The 25,691-nt window shown below is 48.4% G+C and overlaps 1 protein-coding gene across 1 annotated transcript in view; it reads left to right on the top strand.

The window, feature by feature from the left end:
- E2F2 (E2F transcription factor 2) overlaps positions 1–23,395 on the top strand; it is a 31,517-nt gene extending 8,122 nt beyond the window's left edge. The window contains exons 3-7 of the mRNA XM_003934876.3: positions 2,315–2,534; positions 3,361–3,519; positions 5,415–5,529; positions 8,975–9,167; positions 19,027–23,395. Coding sequence (XP_003934925.2) covers positions 2,315–2,534; positions 3,361–3,519; positions 5,415–5,529; positions 8,975–9,167; positions 19,027–19,295 — 956 coding nt within the window. The 3' untranslated portion in view covers positions 19,296–23,395. The remainder of the gene's footprint in view (positions 1–2,314; positions 2,535–3,360; positions 3,520–5,414; positions 5,530–8,974; positions 9,168–19,026) is intronic.
- Positions 23,396–25,691: the final 2,296 nt, after the last annotated feature.

The raw sequence follows: 25,691 nt of genomic DNA, 5'->3' as shown, positions 1-25,691 counted from the left end.
TGCTCTCATGATCTAAATGCAATGACCAGTGTTTTATTTGGGAATTTATTATTTTTAAAAAGTTTTCAGGCCGGGCGCGGTGGCTCACACCTGTAATCCCAGCACTTTGGGAGGCCGAGGCGGGTGGATCACGAGGTCAAGAGATCGAGACCATCCTGGTCAACATGGTGAAACCCCGTCTCTACTAAAAATACAAAACATTAGCTGGGCATGGTGGCACGTGCCTGTAATCCCAGCTACTCAGGAGGCTGAGGCAGGAGAATTGCCTGAATCCAGGAGGCGGAGGTTGCGGTGAGCCGAGATCGCGCCATTGCACTCCAGCCTGGGTGATAAGAGCGAAACTCCGTCTCAAAAAAAAAAAAGTTTTCATATTTAGGTCAATGTAAACTTTTCTAAGAGAATCCAGCTCAGAGGAGCAGGGGCTAACCAGGTCTTTCTCCCACGTGCAGACAAGGAGCTAAATAAGTGATTCAAAGGGAAGGGAAGTACAGATTGACCCAGTCTGTGCCACCTCGGGTTTTTCAGATCCAGAGGTTGCCCAGGTGGTGCCTTCCTAAAGCTAAGTTGGAGGGGGTTGCTGCCTCTTGATATTTTCAGTCAATATCCTGGAGAAGCCAGGCACGGTGGTTCACACCTATAATCCCACCACTTTGGGAGGCCGAGGTGGGCAGATCACCTGAGGTCAGGAGTTCAAGACCAGCCTGGCCAACATGCCAAAACACTGTCTATACTAAAGATACAAAAACTAGCTGGGCGTGGTGGTGAGCGCCTGTAATCCTAGCTACTTGGGAGGCTGAGGCAGGAGAATCACTGGAACCCGGGAGGCAGAAGTTGCCATGAGCTGAGATCATGCCACTGCACTCCAGTCTGGGAGACAGTGAGACTCCATCTCTTAAAAAAAAAAAAAAAAAAAAAAAAAATTCCTGGTTATAGTGGGAGTTTAAGCAACTGTGTTTGGGAGGAACACTAGTTTTACAGGTCATTCCTGTAAACCTTAGTTGTCTTGTGTAAAAGGAAGCACAGCTAGATCAGGAATGGCAAGGAAGTTTGCATTGACTGACTGGTCAAGGCTGCCCAAAGCACTGTCCTGAAGGATCCTAAGACTCATGATAACTAGTCCTCTTCCAGAGGAACCTAAGACTCTCCAAAACTCAGGTTCCAGAATTACTAGATTGGCCACTAACTTGCTATATGACTTGGAAGTCACTTGATTACAAAAGTCCCCTCTCGGTTTCAGATGCTGCAGCTGAGATGTGGTCTTGCAACATCAACCTCATTGAGAAAGAGACCTTTTTCATGAACCTCCCCCACTTGATGCTATAGCACCGATTCTTCTCAGTTAATCATTGGGATTCACGTGGAAGGAACAGCCAGTGTGTGTCTATAAAAATGTTCTTAAATCCAGGCTTATCATTCCTATCCTATTCTAATTCCAAACTCCTGACATTTAAGTGGCAGGATAGGTTAATGGTTAAGAAGGAAAACTCTGGAGCCAGATTGTCTGGATTTGAATTCCAGCTTTGCCACTTTCTAGCTGAGTGAGCTGAGCAAATTCTTAAATTGTGCCTCAATATTCTTTTTTTTTTTCCCCCATGATGCTACTGCAGCTCAGATCGATTTTTTCCTTTTTTTTTTTTGAGATGGAGTCTTGTCGCCAGGCTGGACTGCAGTGGTGCAATCTTGGCTCACTGCAACCTCCGCCTCCTGGGTTCAAGTGATTCTTCTGCCTCAGCCTCCTAAGTAGCTGGGACCGCAGGCGAGTCCCACCACAACCAGCTAATTTTTGTATTTTTAGTAGAAACAGGGTTTCACCATGTTGGCCAGAATGGTCTCGATTTCTTGACCTTGTGATCCACCTGCCTTGGCTTCCCGAAGTGCTGGGATTACAGGCGTGAGCCACCGCATCCGGCCGCCTCAATATTCTCATCAGTAAAATGGGGATGATTGTACAGCAACCTTATATGGTGTTGTAAGGCTTAAATGTGTTAGTACGTGGAAAGCACTTAGAGCAGTGACAGTAGTTGTGGGTGGTGGTATGGCGTCCCTAAGCTGTGGTGGAAACGTGCCTTGAACCAGGAGTCAGGACACTTGGCTTCCAACATACCCACTGGCTTTGAGACCTTAAGCAAGTCACCTTCTCTCTTAGGTATTAGGTTCTCTGTCTGGACAGTGGTGGTAATGGGTGCCCTGCCTCACAATGCTTTGTAAACTGGAAAGTGGGTGGTGAAAGATGGTACTTTATGAGCCTAGGTCCATGGACGAGGGTCCTGGGATGGCACTCCCTGAGCTGTGACTGGATCCCTTTCTTCCTCAGCCCCCAAATCTCCCGGGGAGAAGACTCGATATGACACCTCGCTGGGGCTGCTCACCAAGAAGTTCATTTACCTTCTGAGCGAGTCGGAGGATGGGGTCCTGGACCTGAACTGGGCCGCTGAGGTGCTGGACGTGCAGAAGCGGCGCATCTATGACATCACCAACGTGCTAGAGGGCATCCAGCTCATCCGCAAGAAGGCCAAGAACAACATCCAGTGGGTGTGAGTGCCCGTCCAATGGTACCCTCCAATGGGTACTTGGGCTGTGGGCGGAGCCAGAGGCAATAGCCACTGGGTGTGAGTGGCAGGGGTAGGGCGGAGAGCAACATCCAATGGGCACAAGGGCTTAGGTGAACCAAGAGCAACATCCAATAGGCTTATTGCTGGAGGTAGAGCCAGTGTATGGTGGGGACCATACAATGTATGGTGGGGAAGAGCCCCGTGTACCTGCTGAAGTAATAGGAGAACGTGATGTGGGCAGAATGGAGAATGACTTCTGTAAAGGCCAAAGGGGACTCCAGGTTCTTCCTCTTGAGTCAGAGATCCCAATATCCACTTCTAGCTTAGGGCAGACCCCTGGGAGCTGAGTAGGGGCATCCCAGACTCCTTCCAGATCTGAGCTAGGTGTACTCCAGCCTCCTTTCTCCACTTCTACAGGGTTTAAAGAGCTAACCTACAGCCCCTGGCATAAACCTTAAGAAGACCCAGGCGGGGGAGTCAGGACTGAGGCTACTACAGTTCCCTACCATTTGGAGCAGGTTGGGGCATAGGGATGAACAGAGCCCCCCCCAAAAGTGGAGTTTAGGCCTTGACTTGTTTCTTCTCCCAAGCCCAACCCCCAAGCCCCTAGTTCCAATCCCTGGTAGCTCCCTGAGAGTCAGGCATGACCACCGATTTGTACAGCCCAGGGGAGCACCCTCATAGACTATTTGAATGGCCTTATTCTGGAGTTTCACCCACACCACCCATGCATCTCTGCACAGCAGCCCTGGGATTGGGGTCTCTGGATGTGAACTGAGACTGACACGGGGGGCTGCTCTGTTTGCAGAGGCAGGGGAATGTTTGAAGACCCCACCCGGCCTGGGAAGCAGCAACAGCTGGGGCAGGAGCTGAAGGAGCTGATGAACAGGGAGCAGGTCCTGGACCAGCTCATCCAGAGCTGCTCTCTGAGCTTTAAGCACCTGACTGAGGACAAGGCCAACAAGAGATATCCTCCTTGGTTGTGGGAAAGATGTCAGGGAGCAGGAGCCTGTTGCATGTTTATATCTATCCTGAGTTGATTCAGTACTCGCATAGAGGGATTAACTTACCATGAGGGTCTAGCATCTGTTTCTTCCTTCCTGGGGGGCTTTTCCTCTCAAGTCTATTTTAAAAATTATTTATTTATTTTTTTAGAGGCAAGGGCTCACTCTGTCATTCAGGCTGTAGTACAATCGCATGATCATAGCTCACTACAGCCTCACACTTCTGGGTTCAAGTGATCCTCCCATCATAGCCTCCCGAATAGCTAGAACTGCAGTGTGTGCCACCATGCCTGGCTAAGTTTTTATTTTTTGTATAGACAGTGTCTTGCTTTGCTGCCCAGGCTGGTCTCTAACTCTTGGCTTCAATCAGTCCTCCCACCTCAGCTTCCCAAAGTGCTGAGATTACAGGCATGAGTCACTATGCCTGGCCTCAAGTATATTAAAGGTATGTTTTCATTATTGAAATAAGCCAAGTACATTTTTTTAAATCTGGAAAATGAAAAGAAATGATGAGCTGCCACCTTAACATAGCCATTGTTCCTTAACTGCACACAGAATGTGTGTTATTTAAATATAGTTGTAATGTAGTCATGTGCCTGCTGAACATAGTTTTTTGTTTTTTGTTTTTTGTTTTTTTGAGATGGAGTTTCACTGTTGCTGTCCAGGCTGGAGTGCTATGGTGTGATCTTGGCTGACCGCAACCTCCGCGTCCCTGGTTCAAGCAATTCTCCTGCTTCAGCCTCCCAAGTAGCTGAGATTACAGGCATTCGCCACCATGCTCAGCTAATTTTGTATTTTTAGTAGAGATGGGATTTCTCCATGTTGATCAGGCTGGGCCTGAACTCCCGACCTTAGGTGATCTGCTCACCTTGGCCTCCCAAAGTGCTGGGATTACAGGTGTGAGCCACTGCACCTGGCCTTTTTTTTTTTTGAGATGGAGTTGTACTCTGTTGCCCAGGATGGAATGCAGTGGCATAATCTCGGCTCACTGCATCTTCTACCTCCTGGGTTCAAGTGATTCTCCTGCCTCAGCCTCCCAAGTAGCTAAGATTACAGGTACCTGCAACCACGCCTGGCTGATTTTTGTATTTTACATAGAGATGAGGTTTCACTATGTTGGTCAGACTGGTCTTGAACTCATATCCTCAGGTAATCCACCCGCCTCAGCCTCCTGAAGTTCTGGCATTACAGGACTGAGCCACTACACTTGGCCTTCATGCCCAGGTACTTTTTGTATTTTTAGTGGAGATGGGGTTTCACCACATTGACCAGGCTGGTCTTGAACTCCTGACCTCAAGTGATCCACCTGCCTAGCCTCCCAACGTGCTGGGATTACAGGCATGAGGCACTGCGCTTGGCAGAATATTTATAGAATGTTTTCCCATATTTTACTTGTTTTTTTAGGTCAGATTCCTAGAATTGAAATGATGAGGTCAAAGAGCATGGACCTCAGGGTCTTTCATACATTTTCCAAAATCATTTCATTTCTAACTGGTTTTGGATCTGACCTTGTATTTTTGGAAGGATGCTAGGCATTGCGGGAAATATAAAGAAACAAAACATGTCTTCCTCCCTTCTCAGAGTTAATGATCTAGTTTGAGAGATCAAGCCTTTACATAAAAAGCTGATATAAGGCAACATTTTTTTTTATGATTTATATCCCCATTTGCTTTCTAAAGGGATCCAAGGTAGCTTATGATATTGACAGATTACAGATTGTAGTTATTTCTAGGCTGTACAAGGAGTGAGAAAGTAATGTTCAGAGGCTTAGGAGAAGTGGATGATGAAGGTGTTTCCTGGCAGGCTTGGGGTTTGAATTTTGACCAGACAGTCACTTTTCTTGACCCTCCTGCCCTACGCTGGCCTATGTGACTTACCAGGATATCCGTGCTGTCAGCAACTTTAAGGAGCAGACAGTGATTGCCGTCAAGGCCCCTCCGCAGACGAGACTGGAAGTGCCCGACAGGAATGAGGTGAGAGGGGAGGCATTTGGTGAAGAGCAGTGTCAGGGGCCCTGCCAGGGCAGGTTCCGGGCAGCTTTGCAGACTCTGTCCCTGGCACTGCCTAGCCCCATGCTCCTCAGGCCCATTCTGGTGTCCACGGCAATATTGGTGGCCTTCAAGCTTGGGCAGAAATGGCAGAAGCTGGAGAGGGCAAGGGAGACTGAGTAGTGGCCTGTCCCTAGTTTCTTTCTGCATCCCACCAGCCCTGACTTCCTGTGTACATGCACACTCATGCCTACACATGATGATGTCAGTACTCATGACAATGCTTTCATGCTGACCATGCTTTCCCAGGTTGAAGACCAAAATTCCTAGCACTGCCTATGAGGCCTCGGTGCTCTGACCCCAGCTGACCTTGCCAACCTCATTCTCCCTGTTGTCTCATCTATCTTTGTTTTGGCCACACTGATCTGTCTGCAGTTTCTCCATTGCACTAAGCTCATTCGTAGTGTGAGATCTTCTGTTACATTTTATTTATTTTTTGAGATGGAGTCTCATTCTTTTGCCCAGACTGGAATGCAATGGCGTGATCTCAGCTCACTGCAACCTCCGCCTCCTAGGTTCAAGTGATTCTCCTGCCTCAGCCTCCTGAGAGCTGGGATTACAGGCGTATACCACCACACCTGGCTAATTTTTGAATTTTAAGTAGAGACACGTTTCACCATGTTGGTTAGTCTGGTCTTGAACTCCTGATCTCATGATCCACTCACCTTGGCCTTCCAGAGTGTTGGGATTGCAGGCATGAGCCACTGCACCCGGGTTTTTTTTTTTTAAGACAGGGTCTTGCTCTGTCTCCCAGGCTGGAGTGCAATGGCATGATCTCAGCTCACTGCAACCTCTGCCTCCTGGGCTCAGGCCATCCTCCCACCTCACCCTCCTGATTAGCTGGGACTACAGGTGTGTGCCACCATGCATAGCTAATTTTTTGTATTTTTTGTAGAGATGAGGTTTTGCCATGTTGTCTCGGCTGGTCTCAAACTCCGGCACAGACGTGATTTGCCCATCTTGGCCTCCCAAAGTGCTGGAATTACAGGTGTGAACCACCGCACCTAGTCGTGCAAGACCTTCATACATGCTGTTTCCTCAACTGAAATGCTCTTCTCTTTATGCCTGGTTTATTGCTATTCATCCTACAGGTCTCAATTCAAATGTCACTTTCTCAAGGAAGCCTTCTCTGATTACCTGCAGACTTCATAACCACCTGTGCTTTTACACTGCCTTTAATCTCCATTTACTGAGGTGTATTTGGCATGATAACACAATTGCATTCTGCTTCATCTATTAGAGTGTAAGCTTCGCAAGAGAAAGTTCTGCTTACCTTGTATCCCCTGCCCAGAGTCTGGCATATGATAAGGGCTCAAGAAATAATTTGTTTAAAGGAAGAACTGGAGCTGTGGAGATGATTAAGTTCCGGTTCCTCCCCTGGAGAAGTTCAGGACTTAGTGGGAAAAAGATGTGGTCAATTTATAGACTGAAGATGTTGCTTTGGGAGCATAGAGAAAGGGTAGAGGGGCATCCTAGATGGAGATAGTTAAACTAGATCTTAAAGAATGAATAGGGTTTTGGGTTGGGTGTGTTGGCTCACGCCTGTAATCCCAGCACTTTGGGAAGCCAAGGTGGGCGGATCAGGAGGTCAAAAGATCGAGACCATCCTGGCCAACATGGTGAAACCCTGTCTCTACTAAAAATACAAAAATTAGCTGGGTGTGGTGGCGTGTGCCTGTAGTCCCAGCTACTCGGGAGGCTGAGGCAGGAGAATTGCTTGAACCCAGGAGACGGAGGTTCCAGTGACCGAGATGGTGCCACTGCACTCCAGCCTGGTGCCTGGTGACAGAGCAAGACTCTGTCTCGAAAAAAAAAAAAAAGAATGAATAGGGTTTTGTTTGTTTTTGAGATGGAGTCTCACTCTGTTGCCCAGGCTGGAGTGCAATGGCGTGATCTAGGCTCACTGTAACCTCTGCCTCCCATGCTTAAGTGATTCTCTTGCCTCAGCCTCCTGAGTAGCTGGGGTTACAGGTCCACACCATCACGCCCAGCAAATTTTCGTATTTTTAGTTGAGCCAGGGTTTCACTGTGTTGGTCAGGTTGGTCTCGAATTCCTGACCTCACGATCCATCCACTTCGACCTCCCAAAGTGCTGGGATTACAGGCGTGAGCCACCGCGCCCAACCTATGAATGGGGTTTTTGTTAGGTGCAGTTCTGTGAGCACAGGCATGGAGACTCGGACGTGTGCCAGGATGGCATGCATGTCATCAGTTGTGGCTTAAGTTGCGGTTATGTGATAGGGAAGAGGCAGGGTGGGAAGGCCAAATATCAGGACTCTTGGTTATACGTAACAGAAAGTCAAGTCCAACTGGCTTAAGCCGGAGGTGTGGGTTGGGGTGGTGGGAACCAAGTGACAAGTTCTGGGGTAGATTCAGAGATGGCAGGCAAGGCTGGATGTAGATGCTCAAACTATGACTTCAGGTCTGTCTCATGCTTTTCATCTCTCTACTTTTCTCTGTGCTGACTCCATTCCCAGGTGGGCTCTTTCCTTGTGGTGGCAGAGATAGTCTCCTCGAGATGGAGTCTCGCTCTGTTGCCCAGAGTGCAATGGCACGATCTTGGCTCACTGCAACCTCTGCCTCCTGGGTTCAAGCAACTCTTCTGACTCAGCCTCCAGAGTAGCTGGGATTACAGGCGCCTGCTACCACACCTGGCTAATTTTTGTGTTTTTAGTAGACATGGGGTTTCACCATGTTGGTCAGGCTGGTCTTGAACTCATGACTTCAGGTAATCCACCCGCCTTGGCCTCCTGAAGTGCTAGGATTACAGGAGTGAGCCACTGCACGCGGCCTTCACGCCCAGCTACTTTTTGTATTTAGTGGAGATAGGGTTTTACCACGTTGGCCAGGCTGATCTTGAACTAACCTCAGGTGATCCACCTGCCTCGGCCTCCAAAGTGATGGGATACCAGCTCAGCAACCCCAGTGGGAAGAGGCCTTCCATTTCCCACAAGTCCAGCAAAAGTCTTGTGCCTAGTGCTGGTTGGATCCACCTGAGGAGCCGAGCCATGTGCCACCCTGAACCGATCATGTCACACTAAATTTCCTGGCTGTGTCACAAGCTCACCCACTGGGGTTGGGGAAGGGTGCTGCCCCTCTGCCCCAAAACTACATGACCTGAGAGTGGGAGAAGAGTGATTTCCCACAGGAAAATCAAGGTGTTCCCCCCTAAAAGTAGTGGGCTTTGGGGCAAGACAGCAGAAACAGCGAAGTCCACCCTAGGCCAGATGGAGCTGTTCTCAGTGCCAGCCCAGGGGTTGAGCTTGCTCCCATGGGCAGCAGCAGCCATGTGTGTCCGTCCATACACACTGACCCACAGGTAAGCGTCCGGTTTCCCAGAGCCATGACCTGGCTTTTCTTCTTCCTCCAGGACAATCTGCAGATATATCTCAAGAGCACCCAAGGGCCCATCGAAGTCTACCTGTGTCCAGAGGAGGTGCAGGAGCCAGACAGTCCTTCTGAGGAGCCCCTGCCTTCTACCTCTACCCTCAGCCCCAGCCCTGACTCTGCCCAGCCCAGCAGCAGCACCGACCCTAGCATCATGGAGCCCACAGCATCCTCAGGTAGGACCCTCGTCCAGAGGGACAGGAGGTGGGGGGAGCGACCAACCTTAGTTTTCTCTTCTACGTCAATGTTTGTTGAAAACTTCCTGTTTTATCCAGCAGCTGAGGATGCAGTCATTCTCCCCCACATGTGTGCATTGTACTTAATGCTTTATAAAACCTCGCTAAGAAGGCCTGGATTTGAATCCCAGCCCATCCACTTACCAGCTATGGGACCTTGGGCAAGTTACTTAACCTCTCTTGGCCTCAATTTTTCTCATCTGTGAATTGGTCATAGTAATTAATACTGTCTAACTCTTAGGTTGTTGTGAGAATTAATAAGTTAATATGGTCAGGTGTGGTAGCTCACACCTATAATCCCAGCACTCTGGGAGGCTGGGGCAGGAGAATCATTTGAGGCCAGGAGTTCAAGAGCAGCCTGGGCAACATAGGAAAGACCCTGTCTCTATAAAAGAAATCTTAAATTAGCCAGGTGTGGTGGCATGTGCCTGTAGTCCAGCTATTCGGGGAGCTGAGATGGGAGGATCACTTGAGCCATGGAGGTTAAGGCTGCAGTGCGCTCTGATCATGTGACTGCACTACAGCCTGGGCGACAGAGGGAGACCCTGTCTCAAAAATAAAAATAAGAATAAAATTAAAAAAAAAATAGGCTGGGCACAGTGGTTCCCACCTATAATCCCAGCACTCTGGGAAGCTGAGGTGGGAGGATCACTTGAGCCCAGGAGTTCAAGACTAGCCTGGACAACATACTGAGACTCCATCTCTAACAAAAATAAAATAAAATAATAAAATAAAATTTGCCCTTTAAAAAGCAAGAAGGCATAGAGGTGCTGTGACTTACCCAAGGTCTCCCAGCTGGGAGGCAGCAGAGCTGTGTCTTGAACCTTGGTCTATGCACTCCCAGCCCAGTGTTCTCTCCACAAGGCACAGAACAAATCAAAGAAGGGGCTTCTGGCTGGGAGGTCGACAGTATGGCTAACAGCTGGCTACTGCTGATGGAAGGTAGTACAGGGAAGTTGCCAGGGAGCAGAGTTCCTGAGAGCTTCCCAAAGAGGGTAGGAGTCTGAAAGGAGGACAAATGGAAGCCTGTAAAGTCTCCTCCTCCAGAACAGTTTTTGCCTTTCCTTGGGATCACGCATCCAGTTAGACTGATAGGATTCTTCAAGACTGTGTAGGCCAGTGTTCCACTTTTTGTCTTTTTTTTTTTTTTTTTGAGGCGGAGTTTCGCTCTTGTTACCCAGGCTGGAGTGCAATGGCGCGATCTCGGCTCACCGCAACCTCCGCCTCCTGGGTTCAGGCAGTTCTCCTGCCTCAGCCTCCTGAGCAGCTGGGATTACAGGCAAGCGCCACCGTGCCCAGCTAATTGTTTTTGTTTTTGTTTTTGTTTTTGAGACGGAGTTTTCGCTCTTGTTACCCAGGCTGGAGTGCAATGGCGCGATCTTGGCTCACCGCAACCTCCGCCTCCTGGGTTCAGGCAATTCTCCTGCCTCAGCCTCCTGAGTAGCTGGGATTACAGGCACGCGCCACCACGCCCAGCTAGTTTTTTGTATTTTTAGTAGAGACGGGGTTTCACCATGTTGACCAGGATGGTCTCGATCTCTTGACCTCGCGATCCACCCGCCTCGGCCTCCCAAAGTGCTGGGATTACAGGCTTGAGCCACAGCGCCCGGCCTAATTTTTTGTATTTTTAGTAGAGACGGGGTTTCATGATGTTGACCAGGATGGTCTCGATCTCTCTTTTTTTTTTTTTTTGAGACGGAGTTTCGCTCTTGTTGCCCAGGCTGGAGTGCAATGGCGCGATCTTGGCTCACCGCAACCTCCGCCTCCTGGGTTCAGGCAATTCTCCTGCCTCAGCCTCCTGAGTAGCTGGGATTACAGGCACGCACCACCATGCCCAGCTAATTTTTTTTGTATTTTTAGTAGAGACGGGGTTTCACCATGTTGACCAGGATGGTCTCGATCTCTTGACCTCGTGATCCACCCGCCTCGGCCTTCCAAAGTGCTGGGATTACAGGTCTCAATCTCTTGACCTCGTGATCCACCCGCCTCGGCCTCCCAAAGTGCTGGGATTACAGGCGTGAGCCACCGCGCCCGGCCACTTTTTGTCTTCTTAGCAGCAGAATTCTTTTAAGTAGAACCCTAGTGGTTAAACAAAGGTACAGCTGGAGCTGGGCTGGTGGAAGAGGCTTCCTGGAGGGATTCTGCAGTACACTGGTTGTATCCATTTCTCTAACTCAGAGGTTAATAAACTTGCCTGCTGGTCAAATCTGACCTGCTCTTAATGACCTATGAGCTAAGAATGGTTTTACATTTTTAAAGAGTTGTGGGAGAAAGTAAAAGAAGGCAACTGTGTGACAGAGACCGCAAGTGTCCCGCAAAGCCTCATATACTTTCCAGCTCTTTTTTTTTTTTTTGAGACAGACTCTTACTCTGTTACCCAGGCTGAGTGCAATGGCAGCAATCTTGGCTTACTACAACCTCCGCCTCCCGAGTTCAAGCAATTCTCCTGCCTCAGCCTCCCAAGGAGCTGGGATTACAGGTGCCCACTACCATGTCCAGCTAATTTTTTTTTTTTTTTTTTTTTTTTGAGACGGAGTTTCACTCTTGTTACCCAGGCTGGAGTGCAATGGCGCGATCTCGGCTCACCGCAACCTCCGCCTCCTGGGTTCAGGCAATTCTCCTGCCTCAGCCTCCTGAGTAGCTGGGATTACAGGCACGCACCACCACGCCCAGCTAATTTTTTGTATTTTTAGTAGAGACGGGGTTTCACCATGTTGACCAGGTTGGTCTTGATCTCTCGACCTCGTGATCCACCCGCCTCGGCCTCCCAAAGTGCTGGGATTACAGGCTTGAGCCACCGCGCCCGGCAATTTTTTTTTTTTTTGAGATGAAGTCTCGCTCTGTCTCCAGGCTGGAGTGCAGTAGTGCGATCTCAGCTCACTGCAACTTCTACCTCCTGGGTTCAAGCGATTCTTCTGCTTCAGCCTCCTGAGTAGCTGGGACAGGTGCATGCCACCACATGCAGCTAATTTTTGTATTTTTAGTAGAGACGGGGTTCCACCATGTTGGCCAGGATGGTCTCGATCTCTTAACCTCATGATCCGCCCACCTCGGCTTCCCAAAGTGCTGGGATTACAGGCATGAGCCACCATGCCTGGCCAATTTTTTTTCTTTTTAATTTTTAGTAGAGACAGGATTTCGCCATGTTGGCCAGCCTGGTCTCAAACTCCTGATCTCAGGTGATCCATGTGCCTCAGCCTCCCAGAGTGCTGGAATTACAGGCTCCAGCTCTTTATAGAAGTTTGCTGTCCCCATATTACTCGACCCTCTTTTTTTTTTTGAGACGGAGTTTCACTCTTGTTACCCAGGCTGGAGTGCAATGGCGCGATCTCGGCTCACTGCAACCTCTGCCTCCTGGGTTCAGGCAATTCTCCTGCCTCAGCCTCCTGAGTAGCTGGGATTACAGGCACGCGTCACCATGCCCAGCTAATTTTCTTTGTATTTTTAGTAGAGACGGGGTTTCACCATGTTGACCAGGTTGGTCTCGATCTCTCGACCTTGTGATCCACCCGCCTCGGCCTCCCAAAGTGCTGGGATTTTACACGTGAATGAACAGAGACCCAGAGAGGGCAAGTGGCTTTCCTAGGGTCACACAGCAAGTTGATGGCATTGCTGGGACCAGATCCCAGCCTCCCAGCTCTTCTCTAGTGATCTCTCTGTGTCTGTCAGGTCTCATCAGGGACCAGACCAGAGCTTCTCCTTGTGCCAGCCATCTGTCCCTCAGGGCACCTCCCCAGTGCCTATCTTCCATTCCAGACTTATGCCCCACCCTCTGGTTCATCCTCCTCCTGCTGTGCCTCCTCACTCAGCTGTCAGCATGCACATAGCCCTCTGAAGCTAGAACCACCTTCACTTTGGTTGTCCTCTGAGACCTTGGGTGGAGGTGGCAGATCCCAGAGTATAAACAAGGGCGTGAAGTTGTTTTTTTTCTTTTGAGACGGAGTCTCTCTCTGTCACCCAGGCTGGAGTACAGTGGCATAATCTCGGCTCACTGTAACGTCTGCTTCCCAGGTTCAAGAGATTCTCCTGCCTCAGCCTCCCGAGAGCTGGGAGTACAGGCGCGTGCCACCATGCCTGGCTAATTTTTGTATTTTTAGTAGAGACAGGGTTTCACCATGTTGGGCAAGCTGGTCTTGAACTCCTGACCTCAGGTGATCCACCTGCCTCAGCTTCCCAAAGTGCTGGGATTATAGGCATGAGCCACTGCGCTGGGCTAGATGTGAAGTTTTTACCTGAGTTTTACAAATCAAGATGCTGAGGCCCAGAGAGGAGTAGAGGCTTACTGAGCCATCAGTGGTGAGGTCAGCTCAAAAGCCAGCTCTCATGTCATGGCTTCATGGCTGTCACCCCAACCCTTGTCACATGGCCTCATAGTGTCATCCCTGCTGACAGAAAGAAGAGGAAGTTTTCCTGAAGGTGTGCGTGCACACACACACACACACACACACACACACACACGTTCCATGCTGTGTCCTAAAGTAGTGTCATTTTGAGATCTGAGTGCCAGAGGCCATGTAAAAGAAGAAGCTACTGCAGTCGTGGGACCTGAGTCCTGGCCCTGGTTCCTCATTACCAGAGGAACTGTTCTCCTCAGCCTCAGTATCCCTCATCTGTAATGGAAGGGGTTTGAACAGCATCACCTCTGACATCTCTCCAGGCTCTGAACAATCTGAGATAAACCTAAATGTAGCTGATAGCACAGCATTTGAAATGGGGAGCCTGTATTTCACCTCTTAGCGACATCGTGACTGTGAGCGAGTCACTTTAACCCCTCCAAGCCTCAGTTCCCACACCTCTTAAATAGGGACACTTGAAATTTCCTCATGAATATTGAGTGGGTTACAGGAGATGACATGCATGAATGTGATTCTTTTTTTTTTTTTTCTTTTTGAGACGGAGTCTTGCTCTGTCGCCAGGCCAGAGTGCAGTGGCACAATCTGCAACCTTGCCTCACTGCAACCTCCACCTCCCGGGTTCAAGCAATTCTCTTGCCTCAGCTTCCCTAGTAGCTGGGACTACAGGCACACACCACCACACCCAGCTAATTTTTGTATTTTTAGTAGAGATGGGGTTTCACCATGTTGGCCAAGACGATCTCAATCTCTTGACCTCATGATTCATCTGCCTAGGCCTCCCGAAGTGCTGAGATCACAGGCATGAGCCTCTATACCTCGCCCAATGTGATTTTTTAAAAAAATGCTTATGTGGCCAGGCATGGTGGCTTACACCTGTAATCCCAGCACTTGTGGAGGCTGAGGCAGGCAGATCACTTGAGGCCAGAAGTTCCAGACCAGCCTGACCAACATGATGAAACACCGTCTCTACTACAAATACAAAAATTAGCCAGGCGTGATGGCACATGCCTGTAATCCCAGTTACTCAGAAGGCTGAGGCACAACAATCAAGTACTTGAACCTGGGAAGCAGAGGTTGCAGTGAGCTGAGATCACACCATTGCACTCCAGCCTGGTGACAGAGCGAGACTCCGTATCAAAAAAAAAAAAAGCTTGTGTGAAGAGCATCTACTGAGGCGGGCCTGGTGCTGTTTTAGAGACAGAAAAAACAGTAAGAGCCATTCAGAGTGCAGTGGAAAGACAGATATTCCAAAAGGCAATTCTATTTCTAGGCGTGGTCAATAGCAGGAATCAGCAAGGTCTGACTTGTAGAGATTTTCACATGTGTTTTATCAGTTACTGCTTCCAGTACTCACTGAGGCGAGTCCCTGTTTTTCCACATGAGGAAACAGAGTTCTGAGGTTCCATGGCTGGTGAGAAGAGGCGCTGGAGTCTGAGCCGACGTGCTCCTCGCTCCCAAGCGAGCTTCTGACTGTAACATCAGCAGTGTGCCAAATAAACCTTAGATATTATTTATTTATTTATTTATTTTTGAGACACAGTCTCACTCTTTCGCCAGGTGCCAGGCTGGAGTGCAGTGGCATGATCTTGGCTCACTGAAACCTCCGCCTCCTGGGTTCAAGCAATTCTGCCTCAGCCTCTCGAGTAGCTGGGACTGCAGGTACATGCCATAACACCCAGCTAATTTTTGTATTTTAGTAGAGATGGGGTTTCATTGTGTTGGCCAGGATGGTCTTGATCTCTTGACCTTGTGATCCGCCCACCTTGGCCTTCCAAAGTGCTGGGATTACAGGCGTGAGCCACTGCGCCCGGCCAGATTTTTTTTTTTTTTAAATTCATATACGTTTAATTGATTTCTTTGAGCCCCAGTTTTCTCATCTGTAAATAGGGATAGCAGCACGGACTCCCTCAGGGCCCTTTGAGTGTCCAAGGAGGCTGAACAACGCCTCGCCTCAAGGGCAGTGCCGCCACCTCCCCCATTAGCCTTGGTAAATGGGAGCAATTTTTATTTTTATTTTTATTTTATTATTTTTTATTTATTTATTTATTTATTTTAATAAGAAAAAGAATAAAGAAGAGGAAGAAAGAGAAAGAGGAAGAGGGAGAGAGGATGGGGGTATTGCCTTACTGCCCGGGCTAGAATGCAATCTAAATATGGGTATGCCTATAATTGTCCTTAATAATGGAGAAATAAAAGAAAATGAGGGAAGAGAATAACAAACAAGGAGCCAACCAACGTTTCGTTTAAACTTCTAAGTTGATATGATGTGGCACTGATAAGAGTGTATATTTTGTATATTTAAAGTGGAGAGTTCTATAAATGTTAATTACATTTACTTGTTCCAGATCTGAGTTCAAGTCCTGGATATCGTTGTTAATTTTCTGTCTCATTGATCTGTCTAATATTAATGTCGAAGTCTCCCACTATTATGTGGGAGTCTAAGTCCCTTTATAAGTCTTGTATGTCTGCGTATTCCTGTATTGGGTGCGTATATATTTAGGATCTTTAGCTCTTCTTGTTGTTGCATTGATCCTTTTATCATTATATAATGTCCTTCTTTGCTTCTTTTGATCTTTTTTGCTTAATTGTAACTTCTGCTTTTTATTTATTTATTTTTGCTCTCTGTTTGGTTGATAAATCCTTCTCCATCCCTTGTTTGGAGTCTTTGTGTATCCTTGAATGTGAGATGGGTCTGGATGCAGCATACTGATGGGTTTTAGTTTTTTATTCAAATTGCCTGTCTGTCTTTGGATTGGGGGATTTAGTCAACTTAAATTTAGAATTAATAATAATATATGTGAGTTTAATACTGCCATTTAATATTAGCTGGCTATTTTGCCCATTAGTTGATGTAAATTCTTCATTATATTGATCCTCTTTTTGGTATTTTTTAGAAAGGCTGTTACTGTTTGTTCCTTTCTATGTGTAATGGTTCTTTCAGAAGCTCTTGTAAAGCAGGCCTGGTGGTGATGAAATCTCTGAGTGCTTGCTTATTCACAAAAAACTTTATTTTTCCTTCACTTGTGAAGCTTAGTTTGGCTGGATGTGAAATTCTGGGTTGAAAGTTCTTTTCTTTAAGGATGTTGAATATTGGTCCCCACTCTCTTCTGGCTTGTAGGGTTTCTGCTGAGAGATCTGCTGGGAGTCTGATAGGCTTCCCTTTGTGGGTAACCCGACCTTTCTCTCTGGCTGCTTAGTATTTTCTCCTTCATTTCAACCCTGGTGAATCTGACGATTATGTGCCTTGGAGTTGCTCTTCTTGAGGAATATCTCTGTGGTGTTCTCTGTATTACCTGGAGTTGAATATTAGCCTGCCTTACTAGGTTGGGAAAATTTTCCTGAATAATGTCCTGAAGCGTATTTTCCAGCTTGGATTCATTCTCTTCGTCACATTCGGGCACACCTATCAAGCGTAGATTAGGTCTTTTCACATAGTCCCATATTTCTTGGAGACTTTGCTCATTCCTTTTTATCCTTTTTCTCTAATCTTGTCTTCTTGTTTTATTTCATTGAGTTGGTCTTCGACCTCTGATATCTTTTCTTCTGCTTGATCAATTCGGCTGTTAAAACTTGTGCATACTTCACGAAGTTCTTGTATTGTGTTTTTCAGCTCCATCAATTCACTTATATTCCTCTCTAAATTGTGTATTCTTGTTAACATTTCGTCAAATCTTTTTTCAAAGTTCTTAGTTTCTTTGGATTGAGTTAAAACAAGTTCTTTTAATTCACAGAAGTTTCTCGTTATCCACATTTTGAAGCCTGCTTCTGTAATTGGAACACACTCGTTCTCCATCAACGAGTGGAAAAACGGGCCAGGAATTGGAGAGGGTGATGAGGTCAGGCATACTAGTGTGTGGTAGGGAGGAAAGTCAACAACACAAAAATTTACCATCGTCACTATTTTTATTTATCTATTTATTTATTGAGATGGACTCTCACTCTGTCACCCAGGCTGGAGTGCAGCGGCGCAATCTCAGCTCACTGCAACCTCTGCCTCCTGGGTTCAAGTGATTCTCCTGCTTCAGCCTCCCAAGTTGCTGGGACTACAGGTGTGTGTCACCACGCCCGGCTAATTTTTTTCTATTTTTAGTACAGATGGGGTTTCACTGGGTTCGCCAGGATGGTCTTGATTTCCTGACCTCGTGATCTGCCCGCCTTAGCCTCCCAAAGTGCTGGAATTACAAGCATGAGCCACCATACCATGCCTGGCCTCTGACAGTGGTTTTTAATGCATATATATTTTTTAACTTTCATGGAAGTCCAGTGTCTATTTTTTCTTTTGTTGCTTATGCCTTTGTTGTCATATCCAAGAAATAACTGCCAAATCTAATGTCACGAAGTTTTTGCTCTGTTTTCTTCTAAGAGATTTATAGTTTTAGGTTTTAGTTTGAGATCTTTGATCCATTTTTTTTTTTTTTTTTTTTTTTTTGAGATGGAGTTTCACTCTTGTTACCCAGGCTGGAGTGCAATGGCGCGATCTCGGCTCACCGCAACCTCCGCCTCCTGGGTTCAGGCAATTCTCCTGCCTCAGCCTCCTGAATAGCTGGGATTACAGGCACGTGCCACCATGCCCAGCTAATTTTTTGTATTTTTAGTAGAGGCGGGGTTTCACCGTGTTGACCAAGATGGTCTCGATCTCTTGACCTCGTGATCCACCCGCCTCGGCCTCCCAAAGTGCTGGGATTACAGGCTTGAGCCACCGCGCCCGGCCCTTTGATCCATTTTAAATTAATTTTTTTATGTGGTATTGATAAGAATCCAACTTCATTCTTTTCCATTGGACATCCAGTTTTCCCTTCATCCTTTCTTAAAAAGACTGTCCCTTGAGGAGAATGCTTTTTAAAGATATGAGTTATTCGAGCATATCCACGTGTGAATGGAAATGTTCTGGTAGAATGAGAGAAATAGATGACACAGGAAAAAAGAAATTATTTCAGGACCAAGGGGCTTGAAAGTGAAACGGAGAAGTGCAGGTGCGGTGGTTCACATCTGTAATCCCAGCATTTTGGGAGGCCGAAGTGGGCAGATCACTTGAGGTCAGGAGTTCAAGACCAACCTGGCCAACGTGGTGAAAACCCATCTCTATTGAAAATACGCAAATTAGCTGGGCATGGTGATGCGCACTTGTAGTCTCAGCTACTTGGGAGGCTGAGGTGGGAGAATCACTTGACTCTGGGATGCGGAGGTTGCAGTGAGCCAAGATCATACCACTGTACTCTAGCCTAGGTGATAGAGTGAGTCCCTGTCTCAAAAAAAAAAAAAAAAAAGCGAAAAGGGGTAGGGCTGAGTGTAGAAGCTGGAAGGTAGATTTTGAGAGCAGGACAGTCCCCCCAGGCTGAGGAGAGAGGACAAGGGTGCAGTCATCCAGAGAACCGGAAGTCTGCTCTTGTGTGCTAAGGGTTGGACGCCAGAGCCAGGCATAACCTTTGTCTGTTTGTCTCCAGTGCCAGCGCCAGCGCCGATCCCCCAGCAGGCCCCACCGCCTCCATCCCTGGTGCCCTTGGAGGCTACTGACAGCATGCTGGAGCTGCCGCACCCACTCCTGCAGCAGACCGAGGACCAATTCCTGTCCCCAACCCTGGCATGCAGCTCCCCTCTGATCAGCTTCTCACCGTCCTTGGACCAGGATGACTACCTGTGGGGCCTGGAGGCGGGTGAGGGCATCAGTGACCTCTTCGACTCCTACGACCTCGGGGACCTGTTGATTAACTGAGTGGCCCTGCCTGCCTCCAGCAGCCTGCCCCTGACTCTACCTCCTCGCAGACAGGCTGACAGGTCCCCTGCCTGCACAGGGACATTGGACACTAGGTGCTACCCTCAGGCCATGGGGTCTCCTCTCCTTCCCCGCCCTGGCCAGCAGAAGCTGTGCAGGGAGATGTGGGTGGTGCGGGCGCGGTGTGGATAAGAGGGTGGGTCCTCACTTTCCCGGTGGAAGCTGGGCCTGGGGAGGCCCATCCAGTCTTCTGACCTCTGACTTCTCACGAGAAGGCTGCAGGTGAGATGGCCAAGTCCGGGGAAAGGCCCTGCTACCTCCTTTTGAGGGGTAATTACCTCGACAAACCAAGAAGCACCTAATGCCTTTGTATTTATTTCAGGCGGAGTTGTATTTGTGTGTCCCCCTGAGTTTTAGCAGGGAGGTTATTCCGGGTTTCAGTGTGAACTCTGCAGACAGGCCCATCAGGCCCATGGCTGTCCGTGTTCTGGGGCAGGTCTGGGTTTCCAAGGGAGGGGCCCAGGCCAAGTCCCTGCTTTCCCCACAGTGGTCGGGGCTGGGTCTCTGAGGGGCTGTCCGGTCTGCCAGGACGATAATTGCACTTAGGCCTCCTAATTCTAGTAAACAGCCCCTGCCTGCCCTTTCACCCTGCCCCCTGCTCAGCCTCACATCTCCAGCTGAGGCACCGGCTTTGGCTTCCTGGTCTCCTCTGTCCCAGAGATGGTTCCAGGGAGCCATCCCAGGGCAGGTCGCACTGAGGCTCCTGTGGCAACAGGAGCTGCCGGCTCAGGAGACCCCTTTCCTGAGGAAGTCCTTACCTCTCCCTTCCCTTGGGGTATAAAAATAGTCCAGCAGAGACAAGCTCCTGAGAAAAACAGACAGAAGCATGGGGCAGCTGTCATGGCTGTGGCAGGCACCTTTCCTCAGAGATTCTGCCTTGCCCTGGTCCAGGAGCCATTTCACACCAAGGACTTGGTAGGCAGAGGCAGCCCCACCGTAAAGAAGGGTCAGATTAAAAGAAGAAACTGCCAAAAGCATGCTGTCCGCCCCCCATGTAGCGTTGGCATCATTCTCTGCTTCCCGGGGAGGATTTTTTCCACCAGGTTTATCGAAGGGGATGGTTCTTTAAGGACGTCTCCACCCCTTAGAGCTCACTCAGACCCCCAAGGACAGAGGTGACTGGCGCTTGGTGACTTGTTCACCCCTTTTTTCCCTGGTATGCTGAAGGGGTGACAGAGAGGTTGTCATGGCAGACCAGGCCTTGGCAGCCAATGGGGAGAGGGACTCATGTCACCTCTTTGGGGTCCTGAGGGGGTCTTTTGACTTCAGCCTGTTCCCCCAGAGGCTTAATCATCTCACATTGTCCCTGCAGCCGAGCTGCTCTTGTCCCTCACCCACCTTGGGATGTGGATGCTCTGGGCTGAACCAAGGCCATGCCTCCTGGAGAGAGGCACAGGTTGGTCTGAGAGGCCCACTGCCCACCCCTCAGGGAGCCAGGTTTTCTCAGAGGCTCCGCTGGACAGCACTTTTAAAAAAAGAGTTTGTAGCATTAAGCTGGTTTAAAATATGAAGTTGGTTTTGTTGGATGGCTCCTGAGCTGACTGATGTCTGAAGTTTGAGAGGGGGAATGATTTGAGGGTATGGCCCAGTGTGATCTAATGCCCAGTTGAAGACAATTGTGCTTCATCGTTTCTTCAGATTCCTGGGACCCCAAGTTAGCCTGCTTCCAGGAGAAGTCAGCAGGTCACAGCTGCCCCCACTCTATAAGCAGGGCTAATTTTGTACTTTACAGAAATACTTTTGGTCTCCCTTAAATACAAGTCTTATCAGAAGCCCTTCTTCTTCTTTTTTTTTTTTTTTTGAGTCGGAATCTTGCTCTGTTGCCCAGGCTGGAGTGCAGTGGTGTGATCTTGGCTCACTGCAACCTCCACTTCCTGGGTTTATGCAATTCTCTGGTCTCAGCCTCCCAAGTTGCTGGGACTACAGGCGTGTGTCACCATGCCCAGCTACCTTTTTTTTTTTTTTTTTTTTCTTTTCATTTTTAGTAGAGATAGGGTTTTCCCGTATTAACCAGGATGGTCTTGATCTCCTGACTTTGTGATTCTCCCACCTTGGCCTCCCAAAGTGCTAGGATTACAGGTATGAGCCACCGTGCCCAGCCCAGAAGCCCACCTTAAAGTCCAGCATGCCCAGGGCCCAGGGACCCTGCATGGAATCTCATTTGGGGTAAGTGGGCTGCTTTGCTCTGCCCTCGACTGGGCTGCCATTTAGCCAGGTGCCATCTCTGAGGTCAGAGGTGTTTGACTCCCATGCCTTGGGCTCAGTCTGGAACTTGCCCCAAGAATTACATCAGAGAAAAGGGAGAAGAGGCCTGTAGGATCCATGGGAATGAGTTTAATGCTGAAGTCTGGAATTAAAGCTCATTCCCTAAACACCTCTCCATAGGGCTGGACAGGGGAACTGCCCTCAGGCTGTGGCCTGTGTCCTGAGCAGCGGTCTCTGTCCCCACTGCCCGCCGCCACGTGCTGTCCTTTTCACACCTTACCTAGCCAAGGGGCTAGACTGCCCAGGCTAAGCCTTGGATTCAGTGCAGGACACAAGTTCATGCCCTGTTCTTGCCAGTGATTATTGAAGTCTCCCAACTTCCACGGAGTGCTTTCAGGACTCATCATTTTGAGTGGTCTTTTTTTTTTCGTTTTTTCTTTTTCTCTTTTTTTTTTTTTTTTGAGGTGGAGTCTCATTCTGTTGCGCAGGCTGGAGTGCAGTGGCTTGACCTTGGCTCACTGTAACCTCCGCCTCCCAGGTTCAAGCGATTCTTCTGCCTCAGCCTCCCCAGTAGCTGGGACTGTAGGCATGCACCACCATGCCCAGCTAAATTTGTATTTTTTGCCGAAACAGGTTTTTGCCATGTTAGCCAGGCTGATCTTGAACTCCTGACCTCAAGTGATCCGCCCACCTCAGCCTCCCAATATGCTGGGATGATGGGCGTGGGTCAGTGCGCCCAGCCTGAGCAGTATTTTCTTTTTTTTTATTTTTGAGATGGAGTTTCACTCGTTACCCAGGCTGGAGTGCAATGGCGCCATCTCAGCTTACCGCAACCTCTGCCTCCTGGGTTCAGGCAATTCTCCTGCCTCAGCCTCCTGAGTAGCTGGGATTACAGGCACATGCCACCACGCCCAGTTAATTTTTTGTATTTTTAGCAGAGACGGGGTTTCACCATGTTGACCAGGATGGTCTCGATCTCTTGACCTCGTGATCCACCCACCTCGGCCTCCCAAAGTGCTGGGATTACGGGCTTGAGCCACCGTGCCCAGCTGAGCAGTATTTTCTTTAGGCACCAGGTAGACTTTAAAACTAGGGTAGGAGAAAAGCCAGTTTCTTTCTGAGGAAAACAGTTTCTTCCAGGAAACTGCAGCCCCTCAAAAATCACCCATGTCCCCAGGGACATCTAAAGTTTAGGGTTCCAGGAAATCATCCAGTAGAGTTAGAGATTCAGAGATTTCTTGAAGCCAGGGACATGTTCCTAACTCCCTTCCCATTAAAGGTGTTAGAACAGACCAGAGGGTGACCCTTTTCCACCATAATGGGACCAGCTGGTGTGCCTGCAGGGGAGAAGAGGGAGGTGGTCAAGCTCAAAAAACCCTTCGGGATGGTTCTGACTTCCCCCTCCCCTTGTGTTCTCAGCCTCCGTTCTGCACAGTGTTTAGTTTTAGGGAAAGGGTTTGGGTGAACCAGCATCCAGGTGTTGGGTGGCCTAGTGTATGTGAAGTGAAAGCCTTTTGGGGTTGTTTGGAAGCAGCTTTCTGGTTCTTGTCATTGTATCTTGAGGTCCCAGAACCCTATTCTCCCACAAGGACCCTTAGTGACTGTGATGGCCACAAGCCCGACCAGCCTGCTGGCTCCTAGGTGACCTGAAGAACCTTGCCTGTGGCACTTTTCAAGGGTGAGCTGGACCTGAGAGAACGTGGTCCCGTGCTGGGACTCATGCAGGTCATTTCCCTCAGGCCTGGTTTCACCCTGGTCCTGTCTTGATGAGCACCACATAAACCTCCTTGTATTGAGATAACTGGGCATTAAACATTAAACTGCAACTCTGGGCATCTTGTCTTTATCGTGCTTTCTAAAGCTCATTACCGACTGTGGATCGGTCCCCCCAGGTGGGGTGTCAGGGGCTGTCCTGACCGTTGCCAGGGACACATGATTGCCCGGTGGATGTCCCTCCAAGAAACAGCCTCTTGCCACCATGGCTGCAATCTCACCGTTAAGGTGCTGAAAAATTCACAGCACCCAGATCTAGAATGTGATCAGCCCTGGCTCTGTCTCTTCCCATCTGGGCTATTTCCACAGCTTCCAGAATGGTCTTGCTGCCCAAACTCTCCATCCCACCCTCTACATCAGTGAGTCCAGCTGTAGTCCTCAGACCACCAGCAGCAGTATCACCTGGAAATGTGAGACCTGTATATTCAAGACCATGCCTCAGGCTGGGTGCAGTGGATCACTAGAGGTCAGGAGTTCAAGACTAGCCTGGCCAACATGGTGAAACCCCATTTCTACTAAAAATATTTTAAAAATTAGCCGGTCGTGGTGGTGGGCGCCTGTAATCCAAGCTTCTCAGGAGGCTGAGGCAGGAGAATTGCTGAACACAGGAGGCAGAGGATGCAGTGAGATCACACCACTACACTCCAGCCTGGGCAACAGAGTGAGACTGTCTCAAAGAGAGAGGCCTTGCCTCAGACCTGCTGAATAAGAAACTCATGGAGTGGGGCTCAGAATTCCAAGTCTCCTTGAGCACTGCCCCCCAGGTGATTCTAATGCAGCTGAAGTTTGAGAACACATGCCTTCTGCTACCCCAGAGAGCTCTCTAAAATGTAGTTCTAATCGCATTACTCTCCTGCTTAATGCCCATCCATGGCTCCTCTCTGCCCTCAGGATGGCGTTCTAACTCTTTTGCATGGTATAAATGGCCATTACAGTCTTTCGATTGGCTTCCTCTACCTCACTGGTGGCCTCCCTGGCCATTCCTTCCCATCACCCATTGCCACACTGGGCTTCTTGTCAGCTCTGGAAATTAGTCTCCTCTTCCGGGCCTGTCCACACGCTGTTCCCTCCACCTAGGATGCCCGGCTCCATTTCAGCTGAGTGGGTACCTACTTACTCTACAAGGCCCAGTTTAAGAGCCTTTTTTGTAGTTTTCTTGACATTAACGTGTAAGCATTAGTACTTTGCACATGGATATTATGGCTTATTGAATATCTGTTACATGTTAGGCACTGAGAAGATAAATATGAATAAGACCTAGGCCCCATTTTTAAGATGCTCACAAAACACAAAACATACAAATATAATTATAGATCAGGCGCAGTGGCTCACACCTGTAATCCCAGCACTTTGGGAGGCCGAGGCAAGTAGTGGATCACCTGAGGCCAGGAGTTTGAGAGCAGCCTGGCCAACATGGTGAAGCCTTATCTCTACTAAAAATACAGAAATTAGCCAGGTATGATGGCATGCGCCTATAATCCTAGCTACTCAGGAGGCTGAGGCACTAGAATCGCTTGGGCAACAGAGTGAGACTTTGTCTCAAAATAATAATAATAATTATTATAAATAATGTAACAATTGTGATTGGTATACATTACAGGAATTGTATGTATACCTGGGAGGGGGTTGGTCATTTTGGAAAGCTTCCTGGCCTTTATACACCATAATCTCATTTAATACTTACTACAACTTCAGGAAATCAGTCTTATTACCACTTTATAGATGAGGAAACACTCAGAAGTTCCCAAGTAACCCTCATACATTGTTGGGGTTGTAAAATTTGCAGCTACTTTGGAAAACAGTTTGGCAGCTCCTCAACAAGATAAACATGAAACTACCAGAAGACCCAGCAATTTTACTCCTGGTTATAAAATCATTCCTATTTCAAGTAGAATCATTTCTATTTCAAGAGAAATGAAAACTACGCAAAGACAAGACTTGGACACAAATGTTTCTAGCAGCATTATTCATTCATAATAGCCCCAAACTGGAAATACCTAAATATCCATCAACTGGTGAACAGATAGACAAAATGTATTGGATTAATACAATGGAATACTATTCAACTATATAGACGAATGAAGTACTGATTCATGCTACAATATGATCCTCAAAAACATGGTGCTAAATGAAAGAAGCCGATCACAAAAGATCACATATGATTCCATGTATGTGAGATGTGCAGAATAGGAAAACCTACAAAGGGCCAGGCACAGTGGCTCACACCTATAATCCCAGCACTTTGAGAGGCCAAGGCGGGTGGATTACCTGAGCTCAGGAGTTCAAAACCAGCCTGGCCAGCATAGTGAGAACTAGTCTCTACAGAAAACAAACAAAACTAACCAGGTACGGTGGTGC

This window comes from Saimiri boliviensis, chromosome 11, assembly GCF_048565385.1.
Source record: "Saimiri boliviensis isolate mSaiBol1 chromosome 11, mSaiBol1.pri, whole genome shotgun sequence".
Classification (NCBI taxonomy): domain Eukaryota; kingdom Metazoa; phylum Chordata; class Mammalia; order Primates; family Cebidae; genus Saimiri; species Saimiri boliviensis.
The sequence above is the reverse complement of the archived record's forward strand: the minus strand, read 5'-3'. Positions and strand labels throughout refer to the sequence as shown.